General features: G+C 58.2%; 2 protein-coding genes across 2 annotated transcripts; both read right to left on the reverse strand.

Annotated features, from left to right (window-relative positions):
- Positions 1 to 764: 764 nt before the first annotated feature.
- On the reverse strand, positions 765 to 3586 carry LOC118575443 (anther-specific proline-rich protein APG-like). The gene is made up of 5 exons (XM_036176002.1): positions 3476 to 3586; positions 3274 to 3349; positions 2812 to 2896; positions 1120 to 1865; positions 765 to 859 (listed from the first exon to the last, which is right to left on the reverse strand). Exons 1-5 carry the CDS (start codon positions 3584 to 3586, stop codon positions 849 to 851), a joined length of 1029 nt encoding a protein of 342 aa, XP_036031895.1. The 3' UTR covers positions 765 to 848.
- A 2795-nt stretch (positions 3587 to 6381) lies between these two features.
- LOC118575444 (translation initiation factor IF-2-like) lies at positions 6382 to 7547 on the reverse strand. The gene is made up of 2 exons (XM_036176004.1): positions 7209 to 7547; positions 6382 to 7173 (listed from the first exon to the last, which is right to left on the reverse strand). The coding sequence occupies exons 1-2, from the start codon at positions 7545 to 7547 to the stop codon at positions 6382 to 6384; spliced, it is 1131 nt and encodes a 376-aa protein (XP_036031897.1).
- Positions 7548 to 11542: the final 3995 nt, after the last annotated feature.

An 11542-nucleotide genomic window follows, 5' to 3' on the forward strand; every position in this document is an offset into this window, starting at 1 on the left:
TCAAGGTGGTCTGGCGATGGGCCCCAGGCTTCCAGCAGGGGAGGGAAGAAGAGCGGAGCTGACGGGTGTTTTCAGGCCATCTTTCTCTGAGCAGGAGCAAAAGAGGGAAGAGGCCTGGGCAGCGGGTGGGTGGGAAGGGGAGTGGATGGAGTGGGCGGGTGGGTTTGAGAAGGGGCAGGAGTCCATCCTCCCTTCCTGTGTTCACCTGGCTCTCTCCCTTTCCTCTGGACTCCTCCTCCTCCACTCTGTGTCCCCCATCTCCTGATGTCTAGCCACCAGTCCTGACACATACACACACTCACACACACACACACACACACACACACACACACACACGGCCCCTCCTCTCAAGCCTTTCTTCTGCCCTTTGAGCTTTCTTCACCGTTCTTAGTTATATATCCTCTGGCCGCTTTCTCTTTGGTTTGGTAAGGTTTGGTTAGGACTTAAGGCCTCAGTACCTACTGCTTTTGCCCTCCTGGATCTTGCTGCAACACTGTTTAGACCCAGCTGCTACAGAATTTTAGTTGATGCTCCTGCCTCTGCCCCCACTGCCTGCAGGGATTACAAGTGGGAGACCCTATTTTACCCACTCCCCATTTTTCTCTTTGGCAAATCACCATCTCCTTGGCTGTCTCTGTCCTGTCTCTGTCTGTCTCTGTCTCTGTCTCTGTCTCTGTCTCTCTCTCTCTCGCACACACAAACACACACACACACACTGACTCTCTCAGTCTGCCTCGCTGTCTCTCTGTCTGTGTCTCCTCCTTTTCTTTCTCTTGTTTCCTGACTTCCCTTTTACTTCTGATTTCTTTTCTTGCCGAAATGGTCATCCCAACTCTTCCATGGTGTGGTCAGTCCAAGCCTGTGGGTCGAGAGCAGTTGAGATAGAGTGTTCAGCATCCAATGAATATAGAAACGAAAATGACAATACAAAAGAAGGGCTGGTTTTAGAGACGAGTGGGGGTAGAACAAGGTGCCCCGGGTGGGCTTCTCTGAAGACGCCCCTTGGATGGCGGTGGGTGGGGAGGAAGTCCCCGTGTTGTGCTTGGGGTCTTGGGCTTGGTCCTTGTGGGGTCAGGAGGCCTTCCCCGCTCCGGTTCCCCCCCAAAACCTCCTGCTAACCTGGAGATATCTGGCAGGAGAGGGTCGTGCGGGTAGGCGTGCGGGAGAGAGCGAGCCCTGTCCTCGCTCCATCGAGTGTCACGGGGTGCTCGCTCGCTCGCCCGCTCGCTCGCCTGGCCGTCCCTAGCAGGGTGTCCGGGTGCAGGGCACCCACCCACTCGCCCACCCCCGGATAGGTCCTCGCAGCCCTGCATCCGTGCATCCCTGCATCCCTGCAGCCACTATGTGTCTGGTGGTAGTCCTGAAGGCCCGGGGGTCCTGGGAAGCGATAGTTCGGGGTCCGGGGTGTTGCCGCCGAGCCTCCGTGCTCCCCGGAGAAGGTGTGGAGGGCTAAGGTCAGGGGTCGGGGGCGGGTGGGTGTCGAGGCCTTGCCGGGCCGAGGGCCGGTGGCGAAGAAGGCCGGCGACGGTCCCGAGGTGGAGGCCTGGGTTTGGCTGTGGCTGAGTCCCCGGGGAGGAGCGGGCGTTGGGAGGGGAGCGAAGGGAGGCGAGTGGCGGCGCGTCGGGCAGTGGGTGGACGGACGGACGGCTCCCTGGTCGGGCAGTGGGTGGACGGGGAGTGCGGGGCGCTGTTGGGCGGCGAGTGTGGGTTCCCGGTGCGAGCGGCAGGGGTCGCCCTGGCGCCGGCGTCCCGGGCGAGGCAGTGAGCCGAGAGGGGGCGCCGGGTGTAGGGCGTCCGTCCGGAGGGTCGGGGAGGTGGTGTGGGTGCGTGCGTGTGTGTTTGCGTTTGGTGTGTTGCGTGCAAGGCTGGAGCGAGTGGTTGTTTTGTTGTGAGAGGAGTGTAGGAGGGTTGTTTGGGGTGTGTGTGATGAGCGCGCTGTGAGTGTCCCGGGTGTGAGAGCAGGGCTGGGGGCGGTGTGTTGTGGGTAGGGGGCGTGTGTTGTGGGATTGCGTCATCGTACGGACGGTTCGAGTAGGTCTGAATCGCGGCGGGCTCTCGCCGGTTGTGGTGGCGCACGCCGGTAGGATTTGCTGAAGGAGGCGGAGGCAGGAGGATCACGAGTTCGAGGCCAGCCTGGGCTACACAGTTTTTGCTCCTCCACGCCGCCCCGCTTCTTTGCCACAACTCTCCGGCCTCTGCCCAGCGCCGCACTCACGCACGCAGCCGCGGCCCCTCTCTTTCTTCTCACGCCCGCACCCTCCTGCACACTCCCGTCACCCTCACCCAACAACGCACCGCACCCTCACCGACAAAGCCGCTCCGGACACGCACGCGGACCACAGCCTCCTCCGCCCTCCCTGCCTCCCCACGCTCTACACACCTGCCCGCCCCCGGGACACCCCGCCCTCACCTGCACGCCTCTCTCCGCCCAGCCTCTTCCGACCCCGGGACACCCCGGGACACCCCAGATACCCCAGACACCACAGAACACCCCCGGACACCCCAGACACCCCAGGCCACCCCAGGCCACCCCAGGCCACCCCAGGCCACCCCTGGACATCCCAGGACATCCCAGGCCACCACTGGACATCCCGGGACACCCCAGGACACCCCGGGACTCCCCAGACACCCCAGGACACCCCGGGACGCCCCAGACACCCCCGGACACCCCAGGCCAACCCCGGACACCCCTGGACATCCCAGGACATCCCAGGAGACCCCAGGACTCCCCAGGACACCACCGGCGAGCCTCGTCCTCCTTCCCCGCACCACCTCTAAGCGATCCCGACGGAGGGACGCACGCCGGCCCACGCCTTCTCCCCGCACGCCCCGTGGCTCACCCGGCCTTCTTGGCCAAACTGCAGCTCCCTGGCTCCAACTTTGTGCAAAGGGCCGGCTGGGGTGGGGTGGGCGTGTGAAGGGTGCGGTGGCGCGGAGGTGCAGGAGTCGACAGTTAGGGGGCAGCGATTTCGGGACCTACCCGACGCCGCCCATGTTCTCCAAGGCCCAGTCCGTCGCCAACTTGGCTACAACCCCCTCCCATGGCCTCGGCCTTGGCTTCTTTGGGGGGCCCGTTTTACACACATGCCGCCTCCAACTTTTATTAAACACCGCACCCTCGCCTTAGGGTTTCCTTACTCCTTCTTGCTTTTCTTTAAACAATGATAATAATAAAAAGCACCACCACCACCAGCACCACCACCAGCACCAGCACCACCAGCACCACCTCTATCTTCAGGCTTAGTGAGTACCAGGCAGGTACTTGGACCTCACTTGACATGATTGTCACACCCACCACAGCAAATTGGTAGGAGGGAAGCACGGTGAGCAAAGGGGAGCCTGAGTCCACCTGAAGGAACAGGGATGGAGCTGGCTTGCAAACCTGTAAAGTTTGGCAACCTTTGAATACAAAGCTCAGCTCTGTGGGTTTTCTGTCTGGGTTGTGTTTTGTTTGTTGCTTGGTTCTGTGTCTAACGTGGCCAAGGGTCTCTGCCAGTGTTGACACGTGCCGACCGGTGGGTGGCAGAAGCCCGTTCTTTGTCCACGGCACCGCACTGGCCTTGTGCAGCTCATTGACTGCCTCCATGGCTGGTCGTGCCTGCCAGCCGTGGTCTGGAGGGTGGCGCCAAGTGAGAGGCCCGGGTGTGGGCGGTGGCGGTGGGATTTACCCAGCCAAGACCCCAGCAATGTCCCACAGCCCCTTTCACCCTGCTCCTTCCTTGCAGGCATTGGCTCCAGGAGTCTGTCCACCTGTTCCAGATGTATTTCATGGAGTGGGGACGGCTGTTTTGACATTTCTTGCGCTGAAGGCAATTTCTCAGGCGACTTGGAGGGATACTGCTTCTGCTGGGGATGGATGCATGCATGCATGCATGGATGGATGGATGGATGGACGGACTTACGGATAGGTGGGTGGATGGATGGATGGACCAAGGGGTGGAAGGGTGGATGGAAGGTTGGTTGGATGAATAAATGGAGACGGACAGATGTATGTATGTATGTATGTATGGAAGTATGGAAGTATGGATGGATGGATGGGTTGGTGGAGGTACGGTTGGACTGAGGGATGGAAGGGTGGATGGAAGGTTGGTTGGATAAATAAATGGAGAGGGACATATGTATGTATGTATGTATGAATGTATGTATATGTATGTATGTATGTATGGATGGATGGATGGATGGATGAACGGGAGGTTAGATGGATGGATGGGTTGTTGGATGTACGTTTGGACCGAGGGATGGAAGGGTGGATGGATGGTTGGTTGGATGGATGGGTTGATAGGTGGATGGAAGTTTGGTTGGATGAATAAATGGAGACGGACGGATGAATGTATGTATGTATGTATGTATGTATGGAAGTATGGAAGTATGGATGGATGGATGGGTTGGTGGAGGTACGGTTGGACTGAGGGATGGAAGGGTGGATGGAAGGTTGGTTGGATAAATAAATGGAGAGGGACAGATGTATGTATGAATGTATGTATATGTATGTATGTATGTATGTATGTATGTATGGATGGATGGATGAACGGGAGGTTAGATGGATGGATGGGTTGTTGGATGTACGTTTGGACCGAGGGATGGAAGGGTGGATGGATGGTTGGTTGGACTGAGGGATGGAAGGGTGGATGGAAGGTTGGTTGGATAAATAAATGGAGAGGGACAGATGTATGTATGTATGTATGTATGTATGTATGTATGTATGTAATTGTGGAAGTGTGGATGGATGGATGAACGGGAGGTTAGATGGATGGATGGGTTGGTGGAGGTACGGTTGGACGGAGGGTTGGAAGGGTGGATGGATGGTTGGTTGGATGGATGAATAGATGGATGGGTGGATGGGTGGATGGATGAGCAGATGTATTTATGGATCAGTGAGGGCAGGATGGAAGGACCAGAAGAGGAGGCACAGCCTCCTCTTTACACTTTACAAATGGAGTCGAGCCTGGGTGACCCCCCTCGCCCCCCACTTGCTCGATGTTGGGCTGGACCACAGCTGACTCTTGAGACTTTTACGTGGAAGGCAGTAACTACTGGCATGGTTCTTAACATAAATTTGTTGTCTGAGGGTCACAGGTGACCCTGGTGAATGGGTCCATAGAGCCCCAGACGGGGTGTGGACCCACAGCTTGAGTGCGGCTGCCCTGGCACATGAGCATTGTTTCTCAGCCTAGGGAACCCATGTCTTCGGGAGAGGTGCTGTGTACTTTGCAAAGAGTTTCGACGTCAACAAGTCTTAAGCTTTGCGGTACACGTGGGGCTGTTTTAATTACCTCTCACCAAGAAGCCAGTTTGCAAATTTGTGCCGGGCTTCAATCCGCCTAAAGTCAATTGCCGGGTGGGTTCAGAGTCTGGAAGTTGGAACCGACACCGACTTGTGAGTCGTGCCCAGCCAGATTTCTTTCCTGCCTCAGCCTGACCGTCCCTCTGGCGGCCCCTGGGGGGGCGGCGAGCCCCCACCCCGCTCCAGTCTCTGTCTTCTGAAAGTCCCCGAGTGTAGGTGCCGGCTCCTGGCCCTGGACGCTGGCTGAGGTCAAGGTGGTCTGGCGATGGGCCCCAGGCTTCCAGCAGGGGAGGGAAGAAGAGCGGAGCTGACGGGTGTTTTCAGGCCATCTTTCTCTGAGCAGGAGCAAAAGAGGGAAGAGGCCTGGGCAGCGGGTGGGGTGGGGAAGGGGAGTGGATGGAGTGGGCGGGTGGGTTTGAGAAGGGGCAGGAGTCCATCCTCCCTTCCTGTGTTCACCTGGCTCTCTCCCTTTCCTCTGGACTCCTCCTCCTCCAACTCTGTGTCCCCCATCTCCTGATGTCTAGCCACCAGTCCTGACACATACACACACTCACACACACACACACACACACACACACACACACACGGCCCCTCCTCTCAAGCCTTTCTTCTGCCCTTTGAGCTTTCTTCACCGTTCTTAGTTATATATCCTCTGGCCGCTTTCTCTTTGGTTTGGTAAGGTTTGGTTAGGACTTAAGGCCTCAGTACCTACTGCTTTTGCCCTCCTGGATCTTGCTGCAACACTGTTTAGACCCAGCTGCTACAGAATTTTAGTTGATGCTCCTGCCTCTGCCCCCACTGCCTGCAGGGATTACAAGTGGGAGACCCTATTTTACCCACTCCCCATTTTTCTCTTTGGCAAATCACCATCTCCTTGGCTGTCTCTGTCTGTCTCTGTCTGTCTCTGTCTCTGTCTCTGTCTCTGTCTCTCTCTCTCTCGCACACACAAACACACACACACACACTGACTCTCTCAGTCTGCCTCGCTGTCTCTCTGTCTGTGTCTCCTCCTTTTCTTTCTCTTGTTTCCTGACTTCCCTTTTACTTCTGATTTCTTTTCTTGCCGAAATGGTCATCCCAACTCTTCCATGGTGTGGTCAGTCCAAGCCTGTGGTCGAGAGGCAGTTGAGATAGAGGTGTTCAGCATCCAATGAATATAGAAACGAAAATGACAATACAAAAGAAGGGCTGGTTTTAGAGACGAGTGGGGGTAGAACAAGGTGCCCCGGGTGGGCTTCTCTGAAGACGCCCCTTGGATGGCGGTGGGTGGGGAGGAAGTCCCCGTGTTGTGCTTGGGGGCTCGGGCCTGGGCCTTGTGGGGTGAAGAAGACTTCCCCACTCCGGTTCCCCCGAAAAGCCTCCTGCTTCCCTGGAGACATCTGGCAGGAGCGGGTCCTGCGGGTAGGGGAGTGGGAGAGAGCGAGCCGTGTCCTCCCTCCGTCCAGTGTCGCGGGGTGCTCGCTCGCTCGCTCGCTCGCTCGCCTGGCCGTCCCTAGCAGGGTGTCCGGGTGCAGGGCACCCACCCACTCGCCCACCCCCGGATAGGTCCTCGCAGCCCTGCATCCGTGCATCCCTGCATCCCTGCAGCCACTATGTGTCTGGTGGTAGTCCTGAAGGCCCGGGGGTCCTGGGAAGCGATAGTTCGGGGTCCGGGGTGTTGCCGCCGAGCCTCCGTGCTCCCCGGAGAAGGTGTGGAGGGCTAAGGTCAGGGGTCCGGGGCGGGTGGGTGTCGAGGCCTTGCCGGGCCTAGGGCCGGTGGCGAAGAAGGCCGGCGACGGTCCCGAGGTGGAGGCCTGGGTTTGGCTGTGGCTGAGTCCCCGGGGAGGAGCGGGCGTTGGGAGGGGAGCGAAGGGAGGCGAGTGGCGGCGCGTCGGGCAGTGGGTGGACGGACGGACGGCTCCCTGGTCGGGCAGTGGGTGGACGGGGAGTGCGGGGCGCTGTTGGGCGGCGAGTGTGGGTTCCCGGTGCGAGCGGCAGGGGTCGCCCTGGCGCCGGCGTCCCGGGCGAGGCAGTGAGCCGAGAGGGGGCGCCGGGTGTAGGGCGTCCGTCCGGAGGGTCGGGGAGGTGGTGTGGGTGCGTGCGTGTGTGTTTGCGTTTGGTGTGTTGCGTGCAAGGCTGGAGCGAGTGGTGTTTGTTGTGAGAGGAGTGTAGGAGGGTTGTTTGGGGTGTGCGTGATGAGCGCGCTGTGAGTGTCCCGGGTGTGAGAGCAGGGCTGGGGGCGGTGTGTTGTGGGTAAGGGGCGTGTGTTGTGGGATTGCGTCATCGTACGGACGGTTCGAGTAGGTCTGAATCGCGGCGGGCTCTCGCCGGTTGTGGTGGCGCACGCCGGTAGGATTTGCTGAAGGAGGCGGAGGCAGGAGGATCACGAGTTCGAGGCCAGCCTGGGCTACACAGTTTTTGCTCCTCCACGCCGCCCCGCTTCTTTGCCACAACCCTCCGGCCTCTGCCCAGCGCCGCACTCACGCACGCAGCCGCGGCCCCTCTCTTTCTTCTCACGCCCGCACCCTCCTGCACACTCCCGTCACCCTCACCCAACAACGCACCGCACCCTCACCGACAAAGCCGCTCCGGACACGCACGCGGACCACAGCCTCCTCCGCCCTCCCTGCCTCCCCACGCTCTACACACCTGCCCGCCCCCGGGACACCCCGCCCTCACCTGCACGCCTCTCTCCGCCCAGCCTCTTCCGACCCCGGGACACCCCGGGACACCCCAGATACCCCAGACACCACAGAACACCCCCGGACACCCCAGACACCCCAGGCCACCCCAGGCCACCCCAGGCCACCCCAGGCCACCCCTGGACATCCCAGGACATCCCAGGCCACCACTGGACATCCCGGGACACCCCAGGACACCCCGGGACTCCCCAGACACCCCAGGACACCCCGGGACGCCCCAGACACCCCCGGACACCCCAGGCCAACCCCGGACACCCCTGGACATCCCAGGACATCCCAGGAGACCCCAGGACTCCCCAGGACATCCCAGGACTCCCCAGGACACCACCGGCGAGCCTCGTCCTCCTTCCCCGCACCACCTCTAAGCGATCCCGACGGAGGGACGCACGCCGGCCCACGCCTTCTCCCCGCACGCCCCGTGGCTCACCCGGCCTTCTTGGCCAAACTGCAGCTCCCTGGCTCCAACTTTGTGCAAAGGGCCGGCTGGGGTGGGGTGGGCGTGTGAAGGGTGCGGTGGGGCGGAGGTGCAGGAGTCGACAGTTCGGGGGCAGCGATTTCGGGACCTACCCGACGCCGCCCATGTTCTCCAAGGCCCAGTCCGTCGCCAACTTGGCTACAACCCCCTCCCATGGCCTCGGCCTTGGCTTCTTTGGGGGGCCCGTTTTACACACATGCCGCCTCCAACTTTTATTAAACACCGCACCCTCGCCTTAGGGTTTCCTTACTCCTTCTTGCTTTTCTTTAAACAATGATAATAATAAAAAGCACCACCACCACCAGCACCACCACCAGCACCAGCACCACCAGCACCACCTCTATCTTCAGGCTTAGTGAGTACCAGGCAGGTACTTGGACCTCACTTGACATGATTGTCACACCCACCACAGCAAATTGGTAGGAGGGAAGCACGGTGAGCAAAGGGGAGCCTGAGTCCACCTGAAGGAACAGGGATGGAGCTGGCTTGCAAACCTGTAAAGTTTGGCAACCTTTGAATACAAAGCTCAGCTCTGTGGGTTTTCTGTCTGGGTTGTGTTTTGTTTGTTGCTTGGTTCTGTGTCTAACGTGGCCAAGGGTCTCTGCCAGTGTTGACACGTGCCGACCGGTGGTGGCAGAAGCCCGTTCTTTGTCCACGGCACCGCACTGGCCTTGTGCAGCTCATTGACTGCCTCCATGGCTGGTCGTGCCTGCCAGCCGTGGTCTGGAGGGTGGCGCCAAGTGAGAGGCCCGGGTGTGGGCGGTGGCGGTGGGATTTACCCAGCCAAGACCCCAGCAATGTCCCACAGCCCCTTTCACCCTGCTCCTTCCTTGCAGGCATTGGCTCCAGGAGTCTGTCCACCTGTTCCAGATGTATTTCATGGAGTGGGGACGGCTGTTTTGACATTTCTTGCGCTGAAGGCAATTTCTCAGGCGACTTGAGGGATACTGCTTCTGCTGGGGATGGATGCATGCATGCATGCATGGGATGGATGGATGGATGGACGGACTTACGGATAGGTGGGTGGATGGATGGATGGACCAAGGGGTGGAAGGGTGGATGGAAAGGTGGTTGGATGAATAATGGAGACGGACAGATGTATGTATGTATGTATGTATGGAAGTATGGAAGTATGGATGGATGGATGGGTTGGTGGAGGTACGGTTGGACTGAGGGATGGAAGGGTAGATGGAAGGTTGGTTGGATAAATAAATGGGAGAGGGGACATTGTATGTATGTATGTATGATGAATGTATGTATATGTATGTATGTATGTATGTATGGATGGATGGATGGATGGATGAACGGGAGGTTAGATGGATGGATGGGTTGTTGGATGTACGTTTGGACTGAGGGATGGAAGGGTGGATGGATGGTTGGTTGGATGGATGGGTTGATAGGTGGATGGAAGGTTGGTTGGATAAATAAATGGAGAGGGACAGATGTATGTATGTATGTATGTATGTATGTATGTATGTATGTATGTAATTGTGGAAGTGTGGATGGATGGATGAACGGGAGGTTAGATGGATGGATGGGTTGGTGGAGGTACGGTTGGACGGAGGGATGGAAGGGTGGATGGATGGTTGGTTGGATGGATGAATAGATGGATGGGTGGATGGGTGGATGGATGAGCAGATGTATTTATGGATCAGTGAGGGCAGGATGGAAGGACCAGAAGAGGAGGCACAGCCTCCTCTTTACACTTTACAAATGGAGTCGAGCCTGGGTGACCCCCTCGCCCCCCACTTGCTCGATGTTGGGCTGGACCACAGCTGACTCTTGAGAATTTTATGTGGAAGTCAGTAACTACTGGCATGGTTCTTAACATAAATTTGTTGTCTGAGGGTCACAGGTGACCCTGGTGAATGGGTCCATAGAGCCCCAGACGGGTGTGGACCCACAGCTTGAGTGTGGCTGCCCTGGCACATGAGCGTTGTTTCTCAGCCTAGGGAACCCATGTCTTCGGGAGAGGTGCTGTGTACTTTGCAAAGAGTTTCGACGTCAACAAGTCTTAAGCTTTGCGGTACACGTGGGGCTGTTTTAATTACCTCTCACCAAGAAGCCAGTTTGCAAATTTGTGCCGGGCTTCAATCCGCCTAAAGTCAATTGCCGGGTGGGTTCAGAGTCTGGAAGTTGGAACCGACACCGACTTGTGAGTCGTGCCCAGCCAGATTTCTTTCCTGCCTCAGCCTGACCGTCCCTCTGGCGGCCCTGGGGGGGCGGCGAGCCCCCACCCCGCTCCAGTCTCTGTCTTCTGAAAGTCCCCGAGTGTAGGTGCCGGCTCCTGGCCCTGGACGCTGGCTGAGGTCAAGGTGGTCTGGCGATGGGCCCCAGGCTTCCAGCAGGGGAGGGAAGAAGAGCGGAGCTGACGGGTGTTTTCAGGCATCTTTCTCTGAGCAGGAGCAAAAGAGGGAAGAGGCCTGGGCAGCGGGTGGGGTGGGGAAGGGGAGTGGATGGAGTGGGCGGGTGGGTTTGAGAAGGGGCAGGAGTCCATCCTCCCTTCCTGTGTTCACCTGGCTCTCTCCCTTTCCTCTGGACTCCTCCTCCTCCAACTCTGTGTCCCCCATCTCCTGATGTCTAGCCACCAGTCCTGACACATACACACACTCACACACACACACACACACACACACACACACACACACGGCCCCTCCTCTCAAGCCTTTCTTCTGCCCTTTGAGCTTTCTTCACCGTTCTTAGTTATATATCCTCTGGCCGCTTTCTCTTTGGTTTGGTAAGGTTTGGTTAGGACTTAAGGCCTCAGTACCTACTGCTTTTGCCCTCCTGGATCTTGCTGCAACACTGTTTAGACCCAGCTGCTACAGAATTTTAGTTGATGCTCCTGCCTCTGCCCCCACTGCCTGCAGGGATTACAAGTGGGAGACCCTATTTTACCCACTCCCCATTTTTCTCTTTGGCAAATCACCATCTCCTTGGCTGTCTCTGTCTGTCTCTGTCTGTCTCTGTCTCTGTCTCTGTCTCTGTCTCTCTCTCTCTCGCACACACAAACACACACACACACACACTGACTCTCTCAGTCTGCCTCGCTGTCTCTCTGTCTGTGTCTCCTCCTTTTCTTTCTCTTGTTTCCTGACTTCC

The sequence above is a fragment of the Onychomys torridus genome, unplaced genomic scaffold (genome assembly GCF_903995425.1).
Source record: "Onychomys torridus unplaced genomic scaffold, mOncTor1.1, whole genome shotgun sequence".
In the NCBI taxonomy this organism is placed as follows: domain Eukaryota; kingdom Metazoa; phylum Chordata; class Mammalia; order Rodentia; family Cricetidae; genus Onychomys; species Onychomys torridus.